General features: G+C 41.9%; 1 protein-coding gene across 5 annotated transcripts in view; it reads right to left on the bottom strand.

Moving 5' to 3' along the window:
• Camta (Calmodulin-binding transcription activator) overlaps positions 1 to 25,631 on the bottom strand; it is an 891,447-nt gene that overhangs the window by 469,997 nt on the left and 395,819 nt on the right. For 4 of the 5 annotated variants that reach the window (XM_070092341.1, XM_053787510.2, XM_070092345.1 and 1 more), the window contains exon 2: positions 17,350 to 19,217. In XM_070092341.1, the coding sequence (XP_069948442.1) occupies positions 17,350 to 17,362 (13 nt within the window). In that variant the 5' untranslated portion in view covers positions 17,363 to 19,217. Of the gene's footprint in view, positions 1 to 16,870; positions 19,218 to 25,631 lie in introns of all 5 variants that reach the window. The other variant, XM_070092342.1, reaches the window with a different exon arrangement.

Genomic DNA, 25,631 nt, shown 5'->3' with positions numbered 1-25,631 from the left:
CAGCGACAAGTCAGATTCCTGACTGAGGGAAAACATCGAGATGCAAAAGGTAAACACAGACATTAGCTACACAAATGTGCCAAAGGGTCGTCAGGAAACATCTCCAGTCTCGTGGTTTTCACAAACTGGAATGACGTGGATGAAGATCTTTGTAGGCAGGTTCCATACACAGCTTTAACAATAAGTATGACAGAGGAGGTGCAACACCAGCCTAACACCTCAGAAATATAGTAGAGTGGCAACACACCAGACTGTTTCTGAATCCCACAAATACAAAACTGACAAATATATGAATAACTTACTTTTTTTTGCAGTTAACGGGTAATGTAGTTTACAATGTAATAAAATATTAAGTTGTAAACTACCAGTGATATGATGTACACCAGCTGTAAACTACCAGTGATATGTACACCAGCTGTAAACTACCAGTGATATGATGTACACCAGCTGTAAACTACCAGTGATATGAGGTACACCAGCTGTAAACTACCAGTGATATGATGTACACCAGCTGTAAACTACCAGTGATATGTACACCAGCTGTAAACTACCAGTGATATGATGTACACCAGCTGTAAACTACCAGTGATATGATGTACACCAGCTGTAAACTACCAGTGATATGATGTACACCAGCTGTAAACTACCAGTGATATGATGTACACCAGCTGTAAACTACCAGTGATATGATGTACACCAGCTGTAAACTACCAGTGATATGATGTACACCAGCTGTAAACTACCAGTGATATGATGTACACCAGCTGTAAACTACCAGTGATATGATGTACACCAGCTGTAAACTACCAGTGATATGATGTACACCAGCTGTAAACTACCAGTGATATGATGTACACCAGCTGTAAACTACCAGTGATATCATGTACACCAGCTGTAAACTACCAGTGATATCATGTACACCAGCTGTAAACTACCAGTGATATGATGTACACCAGCTGTAAACTACCAGTGATATGATGTACACCAGCTGTAAACTACCAGTGATATGATGTACACCAGCTGTAAACTACCAGTGATATGATGTACACCAGCTGTAAACTACCAGTGATATGATGTACACCAGCTGTAAACTACTAGTGATATGATGTACACCAGCTGTAAACTACCAGTGATATGATGTACACCAGCTGTAAACTACCAGTGATATGATGTACACCAGCTGTAAACTACCAGTGATATGATGTACACCAGCTGTAAACTACCAGTGATATGATGTACACCAGCCGTAAACTACGAGTGATACGTACACCAGCCGTAAACTACCAGTGATATGATGTACACCAGCTGTAAACTACCAGTGATATGATGTACACCAGCTGTAAACTACTAGTGATATGATGTACACCAGCTGTAAACTACCAGTGATATGATGTACACCAGCTGTAAACTACCAGTGATATGATGTACACCAGCTGTAAACTACCAGTGATATGATGTACACCAGCTGTAAACTACGAGTGATATGATGTACACCAGCCGTAAACTACGAGTGATATGATGTACACCAGCCGTAAACTACCAGTGATATGATGTACACCAGCCGCAAACAACCAGTGATATGATGTAGACCAGCTGTAAACTACGAGTGATATGATGTACACCAGCCGTAAACTACGAGTGATATGATGTACACCAGCCGTAAACTACGAGTGATATGATGTACACCAGCCGTAACCTACCAGTGATATGATGTACACCAGCCGTAAACTACGAGTGATATGATGTACAACAGCCGTAAACAACGAGTGATATGATGTACACCAGCCGTAAACTACGAGTGATATGATGCACACCAGCCGTAAACTACGAGTGATATGATGTACACCAGTCATAAACTACGAGTGATATGATGTACACCAGCCGTAAACTACGAGTGATATGATGTACACCAGCCGTAAACTACGAGTGATATGATGTACACCAGCCGTAAACTACGAGTGATATGATGTACACCAGCCGTAAACTACGAGTGATATGATGTACACCAGCCGTAAACTACCAGTGATATGTACACCAGCCGTAAACTACGAGTGATATGATGTACACCAGCCGTAAACTACGAGTGATATGATGTACACCAGCCGTAAACTGAGTGATATGATGTACACCAGCCGTAAACTACGAGTGATATGATGTACACCAGCCGTAAACTACCAGTGATATGATGTACACCAGCCGTAAACTACCAGTGATATGATGTACACCAGCCGTAAACTACCAGTGATATGATGTACACCAGCCGTAAACTACCAGTGATATGATGTACACCAGTTGTAAACTACCAGTGATGTGATGTACACCAGCCGTAAACTACGAGTGATATGTACACCAGCCGTAAACTACGAGTGATATGATGTACACCAGCCGTAAACTACGAGTGATATGATGTACACCAGCTGTAAACTACGAGTGATATGATGTACACCAGCCGTAAACTACCAGTGATATGATGTACACCAGCCGTAAACTGCCAGTGATATGATGTACACCAGCCGTAAACTACCAGTGATATGATGTACACCAGCCGTAAACTACGAGTGATATGTACACCAGCCGTAAACTACGAGTGATATGTACACCAGCCGTAAACTACGAGTGATATGATGTACACCAGCTGTAAACTACCAGTGATATGATGTACACCAGTTGTAAACTACCAGTGATATGATGTATACCAGCTGTAAACTACCAGTGATATGATGTACACCAGCCGTAAACTACCAGTGATATGATGTACACCAGTTGTAAACTACCAGTGATATGATGTACACCAGCCGTAAACTACCAGTGATATGATGTACACCAGCTGTAAACTACCAGTGATATGTACACCAGCCGTAAACTACCAGTGATATGATGTACACCAGCTGTAAACTACCAGTGATATGATGTACACCAGCTGTAAACTACCAGTGATATGATGTACACCAGCTGTAAACTACCAGTGATATGATGTACACCAGCTGTAAACTACCAGTGATATGTACACCAGCTGTAAACTACCAGTGATATGATGTACACCAGCTGTAAACCACCAGTGATATGTACACCAGCTGTAAACTACCAGTGATATGATGTACACCAGCCGTAAACTACCAGTGATATGATGTACACCAGCTGTAAACTACCAGTGATATGATGTACACCAGCTGTAAACTACCAGTGATATGATGTACACCAGCAGTAAACTACCAGTGATATGATGTACACCAGCTGTAAACTACCAGTGTTATGTACACCAGCTGTAAACCACCAGTGATATGTACACCAGCTGTAAACTACCAGTGATATGTACACCAGCTGTAAACTACCAGTGATATGTACACCAGCTGTAAACTACCAGTGATATGATGTACACCAGCTGTAAACTACCAGTGATATGATGTACACCACCTGTAAACTACCAGTGATATGATGTACACCAGTTGTAAACTACCAGTGATGTGATGTACACCACCTGTAAACTACCAGTGATATGATGTACACCAGTTGTAAACTACCAGTGATGTGATGTACACCAGCTGTAAACTACCAGTGATGTGATTACACCAGCTGTAAACTACCAGTGATATGATGTACACCAGTTGTAAACTACCAGTGATATGATGTACACCAGTTGTAAACTACCAGTGATATGATGTACACCAGTTGTAAACTACCAGTGATGTGATGTACACCAGCTGTAAACTACCAGTGATATGATGTACACCAGTTGTAAACTACCAGTGATATGTACACCAGCTGTAAACTACCAGTGATATGTACACCAGTTGTAAACTACCAGTGATATGATGTACACCAGCTGTAAACTACCAGTGATATGATGTACACCAGTTGTAAACTACCAGTGATATGATGTACACCAGCTGTAAACTACCAGTGATATGATGTACACCAGCTGTAAACTACCAGTGATATGAGGTACACCAGCTGTAAACTACCAGTGATATGATGTACACCAGCTGTAAACTACCAGTGATATGTACACCAGCTGTAAACTACCAGTGATATGATGTACACCAGCTGTAAACTACCAGTGATATGATGTACACCAGCTGTAAACTACCAGTGATATGATGTACACCAGCTGTAAACTACCAGTGATATGATGTACACCAGCTGTAAACTACCAGTGATATGATGTACACCAGCTGTAAACTACCAGTGATATGATGTACACCAGCTGTAAACTACCAGTGATATGATGTACACCAGCTGTAAACTACCAGTGATATCATGTACACCAGCTGTAAACTACCAGTGATATGATGTACACCAGCTGTAAACTACCAGTGATATGATGTACACCAGCTGTAAACTACCAGTGATATGATGTACACCAGCTGTAAACTACCAGTGATATGATGTACACCAGCTGTAAACTACCAGTGATATGATGTACACCAGCTGTAAACTACTAGTGATATGATGTACACCAGCTGTAAACTACCAGTGATATGATGTACACCAGCTGTAAACTACCAGTGATATGATGTACACCAGCTGTAAACTACCAGTGATATGATGTACACCAGCTGTAAACTACCAGTGATATGATGTACACCAGCCGTAAACTACGAGTGATACGTACACCAGCCGTAAACTACCAGTGATATGATGTACACCAGCTGTAAACTACCAGTGATATGATGTACACCAGCTGTAAACTACTAGTGATATGATGTACACCAGCTGTAAACTACCAGTGATATGATGTACACCAGCTGTAAACTACCAGTGATATGATGTACACCAGCTGTAAACTACCAGTGATATGATGTACACCAGCTGTAAACTACGAGTGATATGATGTACACCAGCCGTAAACTACGAGTGATATGATGTACACCAGCCGTAAACTACCAGTGATATGATGTACACCAGCCGCAAACAACCAGTGATATGATGTAGACCAGCTGTAAACTACGAGTGATATGATGTACACCAGCCGTAAACTACGAGTGATATGATGTACACCAGCCGTAAACTACGAGTGATATGATGTACACCAGCCGTAACCTACCAGTGATATGATGTACACCAGCCGTAAACTACGAGTGATATGATGTACAACAGCCGTAAACAACGAGTGATATGATGTACACCAGCCGTAAACTACGAGTGATATGATGCACACCAGCCGTAAACTACGAGTGATATGATGTACACCAGTCATAAACTACGAGTGATATGATGTACACCAGCCGTAAACTACGAGTGATATGATGTACACCAGCCGTAAACTACGAGTGATATGATGTACACCAGCCGTAAACTACGAGTGATATGATGTACACCAGCCGTAAACTACGAGTGATATGATGTACACCAGCCGTAAACTACCAGTGATATGTACACCAGCCGTAAACTACGAGTGATATGATGTACACCAGCCGTAAACTACGAGTGATATGATGTACACCAGCCGTAAACTGAGTGATATGATGTACACCAGCCGTAAACTACGAGTGATATGATGTACACCAGCCGTAAACTACCAGTGATATGATGTACACCAGCCGTAAACTACCAGTGATATGATGTACACCAGCCGTAAACTACCAGTGATATGATGTACACCAGCCGTAAACTACCAGTGATATGATGTACACCAGTTGTAAACTACCAGTGATGTGATGTACACCAGCCGTAAACTACGAGTGATATGTACACCAGCCGTAAACTACGAGTGATATGATGTACACCAGCCGTAAACTACGAGTGATATGATGTACACCAGCTGTAAACTACGAGTGATATGATGTACACCAGCCGTAAACTACCAGTGATATGATGTACACCAGCCGTAAACTGCCAGTGATATGATGTACACCAGCCGTAAACTACCAGTGATATGATGTACACCAGCCGTAAACTACGAGTGATATGTACACCAGCCGTAAACTACGAGTGATATGTACACCAGCCGTAAACTACGAGTGATATGATGTACACCAGCTGTAAACTACCAGTGATATGATGTACACCAGCTGTAAACTACCAGTGATATGATGTACACCAGCTGTAAACTACGAGTGATATGTACACCAGCCGTAAACTACGAGTGATATGATGTACACCAGCTGTAAACTACCAGTGATATGATGTACACCAGCTGTAAACTACCAGTGATATGATGTACACCAGCCGTAAACTACCAGTGATATGATGTACACCAGCTGTAAACTACCAGTGATATGATGTACACCAGCTGTAAACTACCAGTGATATGATGTACACCAGCTGTAAACTACGAGTGATATGATGTACACCAGCCGTAAACTACCAGTGATATGATGTACACCAGCCGTAAACTACCAGTGATATGATGTACACCAGCCGTAAACTACGAGTGATATGATGTACACCAGCTGTAAACTACGAGTGATATGATGTACACCAGCTGTAAACTACGAGTGATATGATGTACACCAGCCGTAAACTACCAGTGATATGATGTACACCAGCTGTAAACTACCAGTGATATGATGTACACCAGCCGTAAACTACCAGTGATATGATGTACACCAGCCGTAAACTACCAGTGATATGATGTACACCAGCCGTAAACTACCAGTGATATGATGTACACCAGCTGTAAACTACCAGTGATGTGATGTACACCAGCCGTAAACTACCAGTGATATGTACACCAGCTGTAAACTACCAGTGATATGTACATCAGCTGTAAACTACCAGTGATATGATGTACACCAGCTGTAAACTACCAGTGATATGTACACCAGCTGTAAACTACCAGTGATATGATATACACCAGCCGTAAACTACCAGTGATATGATGTACACCAGCTGTAAACTACCAGTGATATGATGTACACCAGTTGTAAACTACCAGTGATATGATGTATACCAGCTGTAAACTACCAGTGATATGATGTACACCAGCCGTAAACTACCAGTGATATGATGTACACCAGTTGTAAACTACCAGTGATATGATGTACACCAGCCGTAAACTACCAGTGATATGATGTACACCAGCCGTAAACTACCAGTGATATGATGTACACCAGCTGTAAACTACCAGTGATATGTACACCAGCCGTAAACTACCAGTGATATGATGTACACCAGCTGTAAACTACCAGTGATATGATGTACACCAGCTGTAAACTACCAGTGATATGATGTACACCAGCTGTAAACTACCAGTGATATGATGTACACCAGCTGTAAACTACCAGTGATATGTACACCAGCTGTAAACTACCAGTGATATGATGTACACCAGCTGTAAACCACCAGTGATATGTACACCAGCTGTAAACTACCAGTGATATGATGTACACCAGCCGTAAACTACCAGTGATATGATGTACACCAGCTGTAAACTACCAGTGATATGATGTACACCAGCTGTAAACTACCAGTGATATGATGTACACCAGCAGTAAACTACCAGTGATATGATGTACACCAGCTGTAAACTACCAGTGTTATGTACACCAGCTGTAAACCACCAGTGATATGTACACCAGCTGTAAACTACCAGTGATATGTACACCAGCTGTAAACTACCAGTGATATGTACACCAGCTGTAAACTACCAGTGATATGATGTACACCAGCTGTAAACTACCAGTGATATGATGTACACCACCTGTAAACTACCAGTGATATGATGTACACCAGTTGTAAACTACCAGTGATGTGATGTACACCACCTGTAAACTACCAGTGATATGATGTACACCAGTTGTAAACTACCAGTGATGTGATGTACACCAGCTGTAAACTACCAGTGATGTGATTACACCAGCTGTAAACTACCAGTGATATGATGTACACCAGTTGTAAACTACCAGTGATATGATGTACACCAGTTGTAAACTACCAGTGATATGATGTACACCAGTTGTAAACTACCAGTGATGTGATGTACACCAGCTGTAAACTACCAGTGATATGATGTACACCAGTTGTAAACTACCAGTGATATGTACACCAGCTGTAAACTACCAGTGATATGTACACCAGTTGTAAACTACCAGTGATATGATGTACACCAGCTGTAAACTACCAGTGATATGATGTACACCAGTTGTAAACTACCAGTGATATGATGTACACCAGTTGTAAACTACCAGTGATATGATGTACACCAGCTGTAAACTACCAGTGATATGATGTACACCAGTTGTAAACTACCAGTGATATGATGTACACCAGCTGTAAACTACCAGTGATATGATGTACACCAGTTGTAAACTACCAGTGATATGATGTACACCAGTTGTAAACTACCAGTGATACGAACCACAAGTACTGACACAGCGAGAGAGACAGACACACCCACAGACTCTCTCTAAAATAACTTGACATCATATATGACTCTCAAGGGCTGACATGATATATGAGCTAAGTATAGCTGCAGTCTACGAACAAGTCTTGGTGAGAGCTATAATCTACAAGTACCGCTACAATTAAGGTGCTGTTTAAGGAGAATTTGTGATCTTGCTTATACAAGCACCAGGGCTTTACCAGCGTCTAGATTTAGTGTTGCAATAAATCAGAGAAAATTAGTCTAAACATAATGAAATTAATATAGTTTATTGACGCCAAAAAAAACGCTAAGTAAACGCAATATAAGTCATAATAAACGACTGTCAATAAATAAACAGTATGGACGAGGACTGGGATTCGAACCGTGGTGCTGACAGGTAGCAGGTGCAGCACTGTACCACTGAGCTACGAGACTTACATTAGCTATTATTCTGTTTATTCACTACTAAATAATGCCTTACTAATTCACAAAACGGCGAATTATTTACAAACTTAATCTCTCAGTCCAAAGCAGGATTCGAACCTACACTCTGCATCCAAGTACGTAGTTCTTACGCCCCTCGGCCAGATTCCTCTAAGTAAACAAAGACTGAAATAAGATTAGTTAGGAAGGATAACAAAATTATCTTGTTTTAATTTTAACAGGAATAGAGTAGGTTGGTTATTTAGCTTTGGAGCAAACATCTATATACCATGTTAATTTACATAAAAATGTATATACCATGTTAATTTACATAAAAAATGTATATACCATGTTAATTTACATAAAAAATGTATATACCATGTTAATTTACATAAAAAATGTATATACCATGTTAATTTACATAAAAATATATATCTATCAATGCATCAGATATTTTTTTTCTACAGGTACAATGTCTTGATAAACATTGACACGCCCTGTGACCTGAAAGTTTATAGTTTCGATCTAACGCTGAAACAAATTATGAAACAATGTTTCTGAACAAACACTGGGACAGATTATAAACCACAACTTCTAAACAAACTAGAGCAGAATATAAACCGCAGCTTCTGAACAAACACTGGAACAATTATAAACCACAGCTTTTGAACAAACACTGGAACAATTATAAACCACAGCTTCTGAACAAACACTGACAGATTATGAACCACAGCTTCTGAAAGAAAACCCTAACAGATTATGAAGCACACTCTCTGAACAAACACAGTAACAGATTATGCACTACAAGCGCATTTTCTGAACAAGGACTGCCAGACTATGAACCACAAACCGACACACTATCAAGAGATGAACATATGACACATAAATTACCTCTGTGATACCGAGGGAAATTTTGCAGTAATTTATATAGCATTAAGTTCGTGCTTACTTGGGAGGATTAGCTGGCGGGACCAACGATGGCTCCACATAAATTGCTTCAGATGAATGGTTTGGCCAATAAGCTTTCCCGGCGCAGTAAATACCAGCATTATGATTGGTCGCCTCGTGGAGTAAGACTCGCAGAACAGCACAAGACAAACACGGTCTGCGAGACTGGTCAGAAGTTACCCAGCAGACTATCTTGATTCCTATGATTCTGATATACCTTTGATGAGTTTCAAGAGTTTTAATACTCCCGGAGCCCGGTCATGGGCCAGGCTTGTCTGGTGCTAGCCTAGTCAACCAAGCTGTTGCTTCTGGAGGCCCGCTGACCCATAAATCCATCACAGCCTGGTTGATTGGCACCTCGTGAAGATACTTGTCCAGTTTTTTCTTGAAGATTTCAGCACCCCAGGGCACGATCCTGACACCTTCACTGTTTTCTAGCAGACACTAACATAACTAACCACAACATCGTAATGTGAAAAAATATTAAAATCACCTCCGTAAAAGACACAAAAATTTGTATACAAATACCAACAGTGTCTTCCAACTGGCAAAAAATATATGATTTTCAGAGGTGACAATTTCCAACTGTTTAATATACATGTCTGTATCAATATTCTGTACTTTCCACCTGACTGTGTGTGTGTGTGTGTGTGTGTGTGTGTGTGTGTGTGTGTGTGTGTGTACTCACCTAGTTGTACTCACCTAGTTGAGGTTGCAGGGGTCGAGTCCAAGCTCCTGGCCCCGCCTCTTCACTGGTCGCTACTAGGTCACTCTCCCTGAACCATGAGCTTTATCGTACCTCTGCTTAAAGCTATGTATGGATCCTGCCTCCACTACATCGCTTCCCAAACTATTCCACTTCCTGACTACTCTGTGGCTGAAGAAATACTTCCCAACATCCCTTTGATTCATCTGTGTCTTCAGCTTCCAACTGTGTCCCCGTGTTGCTGTGTCCAGTCTCTGGAACATCCTGTCTTTGTCCACCTTGTCAATTCCTCTCAGTATTTTGTAAGTCGTTATCATGTCCCCCCTATCTCTCCTGTCCTCCAGTGTCGTCAGGTGTGTGTGTGTGTGTGTGTGTGTGTGTGTGTGTGTGTGTGTGTGTGTGTGTGTGTGTGTGTGTGTGTGTGTGTGTGTGTGTGTGTGTGTGTGTGTTCGCCAGGTAATCACTCTATTACCTTTGCTTGTGGACTGTCTATCCTCTATTCCTATAATGCTCACTCTTTCTGGCACTTGGAACTTGTGCGCCTGGGGCACTGAGCTGCTTCTTCCTCATTCTTAGCAAGAACGTTCCTCTGGGTGAATCTACTGGGATCTCTTGCTCATTTCTGCAACACTGTAAGCTCCTGATGTACTGATTGCAACAGAAAAGGCCTAGAGCTACCATTCAACTCCCCCTGTGGTTGTTTTGCCTTGGCACACGGCTCGACCCACAGACCATCCGCACTGGTGTTGCCCTTCGACTTGCCGCCCCTATTCTCGCCGAACACAGATGTATTTGTGGCAGTGAAGCAGCAGACCGATTCGGGTACCATGGTCTTGTGTGCCGTAAATCCGAGGGAAAGATTGCAAGACATGAGGAGGTATAATAACATTATCAAGAGGAGCCTCACAACAGCCGGATCCCCAGCAGTAAGGGAGCCACCCCAACTATGCAGATCTGATGGCAGCCAGAAGCGTCCAGATGGTATCACACTTCAAGCCTGGACAGACGGTAAGCAGGTGGTGTGGGACTATACATGTGCATCTATCTTGGCTGATACCTATCTTCAATACACCAGGGAGGAAGGAGGGGCAGCTGCCAGCTTCAGGGAGTCCCAAAAGTCTAGAAAATATGGAGAACTTGCACATCATTATATGTTTGTTCCCATAGGCTCAGAGACCCTTGGCTCATGGGGAAAGAGTGCATCTAAGTTCCTTAAGAAGCTGGGCAAAAGACTCATCAGGGTGTTAGGTAAGACACATATGCAACAGTTAGACAACTTTATTCCGAAACGTTTCGCCTACACAGTAGGCTTCTTCAGTCGAATACAGAAAGTAGGCAGGAACAGAAGAGATGTGAAGACGATGTAATCAGTCCATCACCCTTAAAGTCGTAGAATTTGAGGTTGTCAGTCCCTCGGCCTGGAGAAGTTCAGTTCCATAGTCAGGAACTATCTGAAGATCAAGCGACAGTGCGGAGACTTAAATACTGTCGGAAGGAGAGGTGCAGGGTAGTAGTAGTAGTAGTAGTAGTAATAGTAGTGAGAGGCAACTGAGAGGTCATGTCCCTCTCAGATCCAACCCTTCTCACTTGAAAAGCTTGTTCAAGGTGTTTTCTGTACCAAGATGCCACGTGTTGCAGTGTCTGACAAGATGAACATCAAAATGGTATATAATACCGACAGGTTGTTAGGTAAGACACATATGCAACAGTTAGACAACTTTATTCCGAAACGTTTCGCCTACACAGTAGGCTTCTTCAGTCGAATACAGAAAGTAGGCAGGAACAGAAGAGATGTGAAGACGATGTAATCAGTCCATCACCCTTAAAGTCGTAGAATTTGAGGTTGTCAGTCCCTCGGCCTGGAGAAGTTCAGTTCCATAGTCAGGAACTATCTGAAGATCAAGCGACAGTGCGGAGACTTAAATACTGTCGGAAGGAGAGGTGCAGGGTAGTAGTAGTAGTAGTAGTAGTAATAGTAGTAGTGAGAGGCAACTGAGAGGTCATGTCCCTCTCAGATCCAACCCTTCTCACTTGAAAAGCTTGTTCAAGGTGTTTTCTGTACCAAGATGCCACGTGTTGCAGTGTCTGACAAGATGAACATCAAAATGGTATATAATACCGACAGGTTGTTAGGTAAGACACATATGCAACAGTTAGACAACTTTATTCCGAAACGTTTCGCCTACACAGTAGGCTTCTTCAGTCGAATACAGAAAGTAGGCAGGAACAGAAGAGATGTGAAGACGATGTAATCAGTCCATCACCCTTAAAGTCGTAGAATTTGAGGTTGTCAGTCCCTCGGCCTGGAGAAGTTCAGTTCCATAGTCAGGAACTATCTGAAGATCAAGCGACAGTGCGGAGACTTAAATACTGTCGGAAGGAGAGGTGCAGGGTAGTAGTAGTAGTAGTAGTAGTAATAGTAGTAGTGAGAGGCAACTGAGAGGTCTCACTACTACTATTACTACTACTACTACTACTACTACCCTGCACCTCTCCTTCCGACAGTATTTAAGTCTCCGCACTGTCGCTTGATCTTCAGATAGTTCCTGACTATGGAACTGAACTTCTCCAGGCCGAGGGACTGACAACCTCAAATTCTACGACTTTAAGGGTGATGGACTGATTACATCGTCTTCACATCTCTTCTGTTCCTGCCTACTTTCTGTATTCGACTGAAGAAGCCTACTGTGTAGGCGAAACGTTTCGGAATAAAGTTGTCTAACTGTTGCATATGTGTCTTACCTAACAACCTGTCGGTATTATATACCATTTTGATGTTCACTCATCAGGGTAACTAGGGATCCCAGGGCAGCTAGTTTTCTGTTCCAGCGACTCAGCGCTGTTGTTCAGAGGGGTAATGCCTGCTGTATTTTGGGCACGTGCCCCAGTTCTGAAGAGCTGGATGAGATTTTTGCATTATAATCAATGACAAACACGTAACAATATGTACTAGACGTGTATCTCTCACATCTCATGTACTGTATATGCCATCTTTATATATCAACAATGTATCTCTTAAACCTTTTGTACCATATTATGTAATAAAATATACCTATTGGTAAATAAGAATGAAAAGATGGGGTGGTAGGGGAAGTGGAATATTTAAACGGCTTCAGGAAGAAATCCAAATACTCTTCCTTGAAGCCTTTTATCCACTTTCTCCGAGGCTATGGGTCCCACAATTTACACCAGATGTGGACCCCATATATATATATATATATATATATATATATATATATATATATATATATATATATATATATATATATATATATAAAATAAATCATAATTTATTACAAGAGTCTAGACACCATGAGCCTCGACTCCTATAACTATATATTTAGAAAGCACAACCAGGTTATAATTAATTCTATTTATACCATTAAAAATATTACATTACCAGGACAGAACCAAACCCATAGAGGTTATACAGCACATGGAGAACGAGAGAGGTTGCCAGCGATTAATGGGTTCACCAAAATTCTGAAGCCCCCAAAAACGTGGCTTTTTTCTTTTGAGGGGGGCGTGGCAACCACGTCGATAACAGGACAATATTTGTTAGATGAGAAAATCCTTGATGGGAAGGAGTATAATCCCCGGGGCGGGAATGGTGCGGGTAATGTGCTGTGGAGGCCGCCAGCCTCACAGTAAAGGTAATGAGACTATCTCCGCCATCCCCACACACCTCCACTCCACACTAACTTCTCACAAACTTCCTTCGTTCGTTCTCTCTCTCTCTCTCTCTCTCTCTCTCTCTCTCTCTCTCTCATTATTTACACAATAGCTCTGGCTATGATATACTACCTTATTGTACAAGCTAAGAGCTGTTATCTACCACAATCGTTTACCATGCTTTCTTAACGCTTTCTAGGAAGATGCTAGAAATACACCCAGCCTCTCTCACTCCTTCCTGCTCTTCACATTTGGGTTTCCTTATAGCTCTCTAATCATCCCTGTTCTCTCCACTATTCCTCCCACTTATGCCTTCTCCCCATTCCTCCTCCCTTCTCCTCTATCCTATCCCACTTGAGATGCTCCACACATTCACTCAGGGTTTTCTTCCATCATGCCTTACACTGCCACCATATAAACAAATAATATCGAAGGAGGTAAATATTCCTGGCATTGGTTTCACTTGGTTGTAACAGTGGGATTCACTATGCCAAGGTTTCAACTGGTTGTAACAATGGGCTTCAAATATTGCAGCAAGAGGTTTCAACTGGTCGTAACAATGGGCTTCAGTGTGCCAATGTGAGAACTTTCAGCACAAGGAGATGAGAGCTTCCAGTGTGCGCGCTTAATGACACCCCAATGTGACCTTCCTTGAGAGAGAGAGAGAGAGAGAGAGAGAGAGAGAGAGAGAGAGAGAGAGAGAGAGAAAGCCTGCAGCTTCCACCAAGATATTACTGCCTCAACTGTCTCACCTTTACCACGTTTACTGCCTCATACTCTTACTCCTTGCTTCTTCCTCCTCCTGGTTTAAGTCTACGTAGCAGACGAACAAGTGACAACTCTAATGGAAGTGAGCCACGCCCACTTTCTTAGATTATTCTAGGTAAAAATCTGCATATTTTGAAGAGATGTAGAGAGTAGATTGGTAAGACACCAACCGGCCAGGGAGGTACTAATCATCCTCCTGCACGTATGAAACGGAAGCGTGTTAAATGTTTTGCACTCTGCCAGCATTGATGGTCTTATCTGTCTCATGAAACCGTAAGATTAGAGCCGAGTCTTACAAATATCTACTTACACTCACAATACACTAAGATTGTTTTATAATAATTGTACGCCCCATACGGGTTTACCACATTTCCTTCAATAATAATACTGATTACCAATATATGCCCGCAGCCCCTCCCCCGCTTTACAGCACTTCGCTTTACAGTGTTTCGCTAATACAGCGGTTTTCAATTCCACTTATTCTTCATTTATTCAGACTTCCTACAATAAATATATTCACTCTAAGAAAGAAAATAATTTAAGTTAAGAAACGTGTGTACTGTATATGCATTATTTAGGCCTAGCTATATTGCTCACTTAATATATGATAAGTGTTAAGACGTTATCAGGCTTTCATATGGGTTTGAAAGTAAAACAAGGCTATGTTTCACTTTACAGCAATTTACGCTCTACAGCGGTAGCCCAGAACCTAACCTGCTGTATAAGCGGGACCCTCCTGTACACCATGTATAGCACTATTTGAAGAATATCTGTTAGAACAATTGTATAAATTATAGTCTGAAATAATTTGTAGGTTTGCTGGATAAAGCCTACGTCGTCTTGGCATTATAAGCGGCCTATGGCCGAGTCACACTTAGAGGCACTCGAAACTCTACTATGTTGAGCGGCCTATGAGAGAGGAACCTCCAGTCAACCCACGTCATGGGTTAGAGAGGATAACACCCACTTTATACTTTTGATGAGTTCCGAGAGTTTTTCTACTCCTGGAGCCTGGTTCGTCTAGTGTTAGCCTGGTAACCAGGCTGTTGCTGTTGGCGGTCTGCTGATCCACATATCCATCACAGCCTGACTGATCCGGCACCTGGTGAAGATACCTCTCCAATTTCCTCTGGTATGTGGACATCACCATCAATTTTCCAAGAATGCATCAACGTCGATAGTTGGAGCCTCCATGTATATATAACAGAGAAACTTATGAAAACAAGGTATGCAACATGAGGTAACTTTATTACAGGAAACGTTTCGCCCACCAGAAGCTTTACCAGTGTAAATAACAAAAAAAGGCACAATACCGTGACTGGAACGATACAGATAACCCGCACATGGAAGACAGGAGCTTACGACGACATTTCGGTCCGACTTGGACCATTTACAAAGTCACATAGCGTGACTTTGTAAATGGTCAAAGTCGGACCGAAACGTCGTCGTAAGCTCCTCTCCTCTATGTGCGGGTTATTTGTGTATTTACCAGTGTAACTGGATGGGGGAAACGTGTCCAGCCAGAAATAACGTCACCTCACGTTGCATACTCGTCTTTAGGTATGCAGATAGAGATACAAGAACACTCAACAAGTACTTGTTATGCACAACAGTTCGCTCTAAGTGCAAATTTTCAAGTCATGCAGAGAATTACATTCAACACAAGAGAACTGATAAGCGTTGAATGTAGTCATCCGTATGACAAATCCAATTCCATTGCTCAAAAGCCCCCTCATTGTTATCAAAGAACCGTCATTGTGGCCACAGAAATACGTTAAGAAAATAAAGGAAAAAAAAAACTGAGCCTTCCGGCTCACAATTTAAAATGGTCAGGAAAAAAAAAAGGGCATTTCAACTTTAAAATGGCTGAGTTTCGTTAACTTACCATTGATAACCTCTTAAAAATATTAAATATACATTGGTAAGATATATATAATTCATATAATTACTTATGTAATAATGTAATGAATAAAAGATTGTAATGAGAAAAAATGGACATTCTGAAAGCGTAACTTACGAAGCGGAAATATGGAAGAGAAGTCACTTACCGGGTCGTAGATGGTGGTGGTGGTGAGGGATGACCCTGGGATGGAGGAGAGGGGAACTTTGTGATACACTAGACAAGAGCAACATTGCAGACTTGCAAGATCAACCTGAGAAACATCACGGTGCACCGCAAACATGCATTACCCATCACGTCAGTCAGGAGTGCCACTCACTCCAACACATTACTAACAAACGTGTGTGTTGGAGTCACCGTGTACTACCATAACAGAGTGATGCAACACCTGCTGCATGAGCGACTCGGAGCACCACATGATGGCAACCAGGCTTACTGGGCCTGTACACTCATGCAAACTTGAAGCAGCGCTACAGTACACAAGCAGTATATACACTAGTACCAACACGCAGTGGTGGAATGGGCGTGCGGGCGTAGGCGTGGTGGATGTTGTGTAACAGGGACGGTCACAAGCGTCGGGAAAGGAGCTGCGGGGGGCCGCCATGCACACAACACTGACAACCTTACATGGAGCGGCCATGGTGGTGGTGAAGGGCGGGACCAGGCGACACGGCAGGTGCGGTGAATACCACGCCTGCTGTTGCTGCTGTACTGCTGCTGCCTGTGGCTGCTGCACACGGATGTGCTGCTGTGGGGGCCGCACCACGCCCGCCCAACCGTGGCACGAGCCCGCAGGAGACCACCCCGACCACCACAGGGTCTCGGTCACAGGGACCCCAGGGACAAGGAAGAGAGGTATGTGGGATGGGTCGAGGAGTGAGGGATTAATGAGGCCTGGGATGCACAGCTGGAGACAAGAGCATGAGGGCAAATAAAGAAGAGATTAAGACAGTGGAGAGAGACAAGAGGCGCCACTGAAGACAGAACTCTAGGAACCAATCACAGGTAAGTCAGTGGACTCACCTAGAAGACTCCTCCTCCTTCCTGGACAACATTAACAACTATCACCTCAACTACTTTATTCCCGTACGCTAAAAGAATACAAGCTTACATTTACCTACAGTTGTACTTGGGTTTACTGTATAAATATTCAGAAAGAGACCAGTGCCATCAGGCATATAACCTTACATCAGTTTCCAGATGATACTGTACTGCTGAGAGGTAATACACTAGGCCTGGACATTAATACTCTAACAACTACCTACCAAAGATTTTTGTTGGCCTACAAGACAAAATATATATATACATATACATGAAAAAATGCTGATGACCCCGTTGAGTGAGATATGGGGAAAAAATGCAGCTTTCGTGACTTAAGTGTGACAAGCTATACAGTGTTACTAAGTACTCGTGGATGGCAGACGGCGTGCTGCAACAAGCAATACTTTATTTAACTTTGTGTAAACTTGTTGTGCACAGACTGAGACAAGTTGTGGAGAAAACTTCAACGTAAGTGCTGAAGTTGGTCGCCGGGTGGTGGAGTCGGGGGTATGTACACCAGTGCTGTGTCCTTTGGTATCTACACCAGTCTTGTGACCCTAGGTATCTACACCAGTGCTGTGGCCCTTGGTATCTACACCAGTGCTGTGGCCTTTGGTATCTACACCAGTGCTGTGGCCTCTGGTATCTACACCAGTGATGAGATCCTTGGTATCTACACCAATGCTGTGGCCCTTGATAACTACACAAGAATGAACTACCTTCCTAAACCTTGCTATTTTCTCTGTACTGAGATTACTGAAGAAAAGCTTCTTGAGTATTCACCTAAGACTTAAGAATTAACAAGGGAGGTATGTACGACGAGAAGATCTAATACCGTCACAATGACACTTGACTAAAGCAGCTGGACTGCGGCTGTACGATACGTTGCTTGTTTACGAGAACCTTTAACAAGAATTGAAGTTACTGAAACTATCTTAGAACCACTGGCGTGATAATAGTCTATGTCTATTCTACGTGTACCGTGTGATATAGAAGCACATCTGTCATTGTTTAAATATCAAGAAGAAAAAGATTAAGACAATTATAGGTAAAAGGGAAAGGAAGTGTGAGGATTACAGCTACAGGATTACGAAGATGACATTTACAATTATAGCAGGAGGGATACACTGACACAGATAACAGTTAATGCAGGGTGGAGCAACAGTGAGAGGTAACGAGGAGAGGATAAAGAAGGGAGAGGCAAGGATAACGGAGTTGCAGATGGCGAATTATGGGACACTGAAAGGATTTACCTACGGGAAGTGAGGAGTGAGGCAAGGAGAAGGACGAGTTGGTCGTCAGGAGAACTAGTGAAGTAGGGCTGGGCAAGGACTGGTGTAGGAGGCCAGAAGGAGTGTTGTAGGAGTCAGCTGCAGGCAGACAGGGCAGGTGGGCCACACAGATGCAACACTGGACACGTCAGCACCTAAACACCGCATTCCACAGCTACATACCTGAAACAAAGAAAGGAATGCACATTAGCAAACAAAGTGATTCCACGTAAGTTTCTCAGCAGAAAGTGCAGATATCAACGAGCATTACTACTCAAAGAATCTGAGAACATGCAATTATTCTTCCACAAGTACACGCTAAATACAACATTCTACACTGTATACAAAGATTACCTACACTGCATAAATACTATCGACACTGTACAAAGATAGCGAATATTGCATCCTTGGTGCTACTTCCATCATAAAAGTACTACCTTCACTGCATAACAACACCACCTACTGAATAAGTACTATCTTCCATGCACAGACTATACTACAGAATGACTACCTCCACTGAATAAGGACTATACCTCCATTGAATAAGGACTATACCTCCACTGAATAAGGACTATACCTCTAGTGAATAAGGGCTACCTCCATTGGATACAGCCTACCTCCACAACACTGTAGCCACCTCACTTTTATTCTCAAAATATACATCACCTGCAAAATTAGGTGAAAGCTTTCATAAATTCTGAAAAAGCCCCAGTAACGCAGAACATTTCTAACAGCCCACAACCAGATTTAAAATTACTTTACACTAAACAGCTGATTATCTAAATGCCAAATTTAATAATACGTCGTCTAAGTATAGAATTATTGAAAACCGTAATGATTATTTTAGCTACAGTAACAAAATCCTATATATATTAAATCAGAGATGGCAACACTGAGACAGAATACAATATAGTAATGTCAATTTAAGTTACAATTATTATTGGGGGTATAAATACAGTAGTGAGAAGTTATAATCATTAATGGGACGTAGGAACAATGACAAGTTATAATCATTACTGAGAGGTAGGCATGTAGTAGTGACAAGTTATAATCATTACTGATGGTAGATATATAGTAGTGACATGTTATAATCATTACTGATGGCAGATATATAGTAGTGACATGTTATAATCATTACTGATGGTAGACATATAGTAGTGATAAGTTATAATCATTCCTGATGGTAGACATATAGTAGTGACATGTTATAATCATTACTGATGGTAGACATATAGTAGTGACATGTTATAATCATTCCTGATGGTAGACATATAGTAGTGACATGTTATAATCATTACTGATGGTAGACATATAGTAGTGACATGTTATAATCATTACTGATGGTAGACATATAGTAGTGACATGTTATAATCATTACTGATGGTAGACATATAGTAGTGACATGTTATAATCATTACTGATGGTAGACATATAGTAGTGACTGGTGGTAGACATATAGTAGTGACATGTTATAATTATTACTAGTGGTAGACATATAGTAGTGACGTTATAATCATTACTGATGGTAGACATATAGTAGTGACATGTTATAATCATTACTGATGGCATACAAGTAGTGACATGTTATAATCATTACTGCAGTGACAAGTTAAGTCACTACTGAGGGTAAGCATGTAGTAATGGCGAGTTATCATCATTACCGGGGAAAGAAACAAACCAGTAACTATGAATGTGCTTTAGTATCGGTATCGGTCATTTTTACAGTAACAGTATCGGTGAGAAAACAGTCGATATTAGCTGATACTTTTTAAAATATTAATATTACACTTGTGTTTGTGTGCTCTCACGACTGTGAGAGTTACACGCACACACACACACACACACACACACACACACACACACACACACACACACACACACACACACACACACACACACACACACACACAACTAGCAACTAACACAACAAGCCTAGTAATGATAGTCTCAATTCGGAGAAATTAACTTATTTAATATTTAACCTTCCTGTGTTATTCAATACTCACTGTGCAATAAGCATTACCTTACAAACTGAACATAGTTATTACAATTTTAATTATAAAAAATATATAGGAAAGGTATCGGTATGGGGAAAAAACTCTGGTATCGTCCCGTCACTAGTAGTGACAAAGTTATACTCATTACTGGGGTACACACTGAGTAGTGTCACAGTGTGAGTGTGTATGATTAGCCCTGGAATAATTAGGCTGATACAGATATTAACATCTGAATTAGATCTATGTAAATTTACCTCAAATTCGGAGATACTTTTGTAATTATTTTGAAAGAGTGCGTCAGAAAAACCCGACTCGACCCTCTTCTTTCATTATATTTGAGTTTTACAGACGTGGTGAACTATGTTATAATGATAGACATGAACACACGAACAGCTTCCTTGTATACAGGAAAGTTGAGATTTCAGCTTTATTTCTTGCTTTGTATTTTAGCGAAGCTATTAAAATTACCTGTGGTGACTTAGCTAGTGACAGGTAAAGAATATTTGGGTAATAATCAGTAAGATGATCACTAACTTGGACACGGAAACTGGTGACTTTCCCTGGCAAGGTTTAGTCCTGTAGTTGAGAAGTTCTTTAGTATATTTACTGTCTCGGTTATTAGGATACAAGGTTTATTGGTTTAGTTAGAATAGTGTCTTTGGTTTTAATGAATTTACGTGAACACAGTATCTGAATGCGGATTTCTTTTTTGGCTTTTAGTGAGCGCTAGCCTACATCTGTTTACTTGGTATCTCGTTATAAAACCAAATCTTATATTTTTTTCATATTTATGCTTTCTGCTAATGGAGTTGAGAATGTTGTTGGTTAGTAATAGGCTAGTCTCTGTTGTGAACTCTTTGCTTTTTAAAGGGCAATGCTTATCCTAGAGACTTCTATTTTTGTAAGAATACGAGGATACTTGAGTTAATGCACTGGTTATTCTTAAAGTCTTTCACTGGGTATATTTTAGTGAGGGACCACACGCAGGGATTGTCTGAACACGAAGGACACTTAGAGGGCCTCCATGATCCTGCGAGGAACACCAGTTGGAACTCCCTGAACATGGAGGGAACATAGCTGGGTCTTCCTGAACAAGGGAAAAACACATTGCGTCTCACTGGGACAAAGTGCAAGGCAAGGGGATGTTCGTGTCGGCGTATCAGGGACAGCATGCAATCCAAGGTTTATTAGCGTAATCCTCCGTGGCAGTCCCAGGGGACACGTTACCCTGAAACTGTGCCATCAACATCACTCTGCAACACCACCCTCCACGCCACTCTCTCCGCCACCCTCTATGGGGGCACCATGGGGCCCCTAACTCTCTACCAGACACCATTACTGGCTCTCTATCTATGGGACACTATAGTGAACATCACTTTACAAAAGTCACTCTCGCAAGCACTGCCTCCCTCGAGTCCTAGAAACAAGAAAGGCCACATAACCATAAACCAACACTAATGGAATCATGAGTTTACTCTGTAATAAAACAGCCAATAAAACACTATTTCTTCACTCCTACAAACACACTAAATAAAAAACAAGATTAGATTTTAAGAACTTTAACAGGGAGAACGAGAGACTATAATTATAAATCCAGGAAAAATCCTGGAAAAAACGTATTTATGTCTTCACAGAGTCGTGGATTGCTGGAATGTGACGTTTATCTGTGACATACCTTTATCAGGTTTCGAGAGTTCTACCTTCTCAGCCCGGCCTGAGTCATACTTCCTTGTTGGCTTCCTGATCAACCAGGCTGTTGTTGCGAGCGGCTCCGCAGGACTACATAGCTATCACAACCTGACGGATACAGCCCGTGTTGTATGTCGTGTGTCATCGCGACAGCTTCAAGTCTGGTCCCAGAACGTTTCATACAAGTACTGGTAGCAGGATGATCAGTCTTACACCATGGATGCTGAAACACGCTTCTCTGAGTGATACGAATATGTAGAAAGGGTACCAGTGTTTTGGGGTTATGGTATGAGCATGGGTGAGGGTATGAGTGTGTGGAGAAGGGTTTGAGTGTGCGAGGGAGGGCATGATGTGGTATATTTTAAGAGTCACTGAAACATAAGAACATAAGAATGTAGGAACACTTCAGAAGGCCTACTGGCCCATACGAGGCAGGTCCTTATCAAAACGATCTCTACCTAAAGCCACCCAAGAAATAACTCCCGTACCCCGTTGTAAACAAATGCTTTTCAATGACTGCCGAAAACAACACGAGGCTCGCCGAGGAGCAACTTCAGTCCCTTAATATTAATTAACACTTATTTTTACAATCAACTACAAACAGCAAAACAATACATCAATGCCTTCCCCAAGCACACCATAACCAACCCCTTCCCTCCTACCATCCTCTCAACCCTCGCTATACTTCCATCCAGACTAAACTTGATGGAAAAAGCCCCCCTCAAGAGCAATCCCTTGGGCGACAGCCCAACCTGCCCCCCACCCACACCCCGCGGAGCCAGCCAGGACAGTCTACCATCTCCTCGTACCATATTTCACTTGCTCACTCAAAATACTAGAAACTCCAAACTTACTGCTAAAAGGCTTCCTGGTACAGAGACTTTTGGGAGAGTTTCCACTGTCGTAAGCCACTCGTGGAATATTTTTTTGTTTATTCTTGAAGACGTCTGATACATCAAACACATCTGATATAGACACTTATGCAACATATGGGAATCTTTATTCGGGAAACGTTTCGCCACACAGTGGCTTCATCAGTCCAATACAAAGTAGAAAGGCGTAAGAGAGGAGGAGTTTGAGGTGATCAGTCCCTCAGCCTGGAGTCGATGTGTTCAGTCCATCAATCTTGTAGAATGTACAGCATAGGGCCGTAGACGTGGCTTATATACTGTAGCGAGGTGAGGTGAAGCAGGAGGAGGTTGGGTCATAGTGGTATACAGTGTCTACAGTATATAAGCCACGTCTACGGCCCTATGCTGTACATTCTACAAGATTGATGGACTGAACACATCGACTCCAGGCTGAGGGACTGATTACCTCAAACTCCTCTCCTTACGCCTTTCTACTTTGTATTGGACTGATGAAGCCACTGTGTGGCGAAACGTTTCCTGAATAAAGATCCCATATGTTGCATAAGTGTCTCAATCTTCAACTTGTCGGTTTTTCAAACCATTCATCACATCTGATATACCAATGGTACAACAAGAAACTTGAGCAACAAAATCTGACAGATTACTTTAACTGCATACCCTTCATGTGATAACATTTTCCTGACTTCTTGAGACTCAGATTATTGTTAGTAAAATATTTAATAAAACTTTGAGGTCCTTTCTAACCGCCCTTCAAGTTGCAACGATTATTGTTGGTACTCTTCTTTATCTTCCAATCCTGTTACAACAGTTACCGTTGAAATCTTTTTTCAGCCTGCACTCATGCTGCACTATTGCCGTTGTTAATACTGTTGTTTAGCCTACACTTCTGCTGCAGCTGGGAACATTCCTTACGCTATTGCTTTACATCCACCCCTACTGCAGGGGCTATTGTTGCTTGTATTGTTACTGAACCCGTGTTGCATGGTGTTATTGCTACTTGTTTCTAAGCGGGGAACTTTTAGATGTTTTCCCCAGCGAGTCTTCCCCGCCAGTAGCTACTAGACCTTTACTCCTGTGTGTTTTAAACATGCCAGGGTCTAGTAGTCTTTCTACAATTGAATTGAAAACCTACCAAACCCGGTTCCAATTACCTTGTCTCTAGGTGACTTCACTTTGAGACATCTTCAAACGGAAGATATTGCAAGGACTGCAACTGGAGTGTCTCTGGAGTTAGGTTGGAGAAACAGTCTCGCACATTAGAATTATTAAACCTCTGCAACAAATTCGCCTTAAGCCAGCAGATAGCAAGATCGATCGAACTAGGAAATATTCTCGACCTTACAGCTACGAACAATGAGGACCTGGTCCGGGACATAAGCATGTAGAAGACATCTCAGACCACAATACAATCAAGGTGCAGACGTAATGGCACAGTGGCCTGAGACAGAGAAACAAGATCATGAGGGAAAATTCAATAAACGTAGTTTCAACAAGAACATCAACTGGGACCAAACAAATCAAGACCTTAATGAAATTCGCTGTGATGACGGTATGACCACCGTGAATGAACTCAATGGCGCTCGAAGTTGGCTCCTGACATATACCTGTACAGCAAAGGAGAAGATGCAAACTCAGAGGCGACGTTTAAGAGATTCTCATAGGCTGCAGACTTTCTGAAGAAGGAAAGGAAGCGCTGGTTAGAGAAACAGGAACATGGAGCACAAACTGATTGCATGATACGGAGTTCATGAGAGAGTAAACAAAACGAGACAAAGGAAATTAGAAGAAATCCAAAATACTTCTTCTTGCATGCAAAATCTAGGGCGAAAAACACATCCTGTACAGGGCCCTTACGTCAAGACAGGCGAGACTACCCAGCTAGAAAACGTACAAATAACTTTCACTGCCCGTATACATTCATGTGAAGTATGGGGAACGCTTGAAGCCCCTTCAACTGCATTCCTTGGAACGAAGGCGAAAAAGATACCTCATAATTTACTCCTGGAAAATCCTGGAGAGACTTGGCAGACAGTGCAAAA

This window comes from Cherax quadricarinatus, chromosome 39, assembly GCF_038502225.1.
Source record: "Cherax quadricarinatus isolate ZL_2023a chromosome 39, ASM3850222v1, whole genome shotgun sequence".
In the NCBI taxonomy this organism is placed as follows: domain Eukaryota; kingdom Metazoa; phylum Arthropoda; class Malacostraca; order Decapoda; family Parastacidae; genus Cherax; species Cherax quadricarinatus.
Note: the sequence above shows the minus strand (reverse complement) of the source record. Positions and strands in the feature narration are given on the sequence as shown.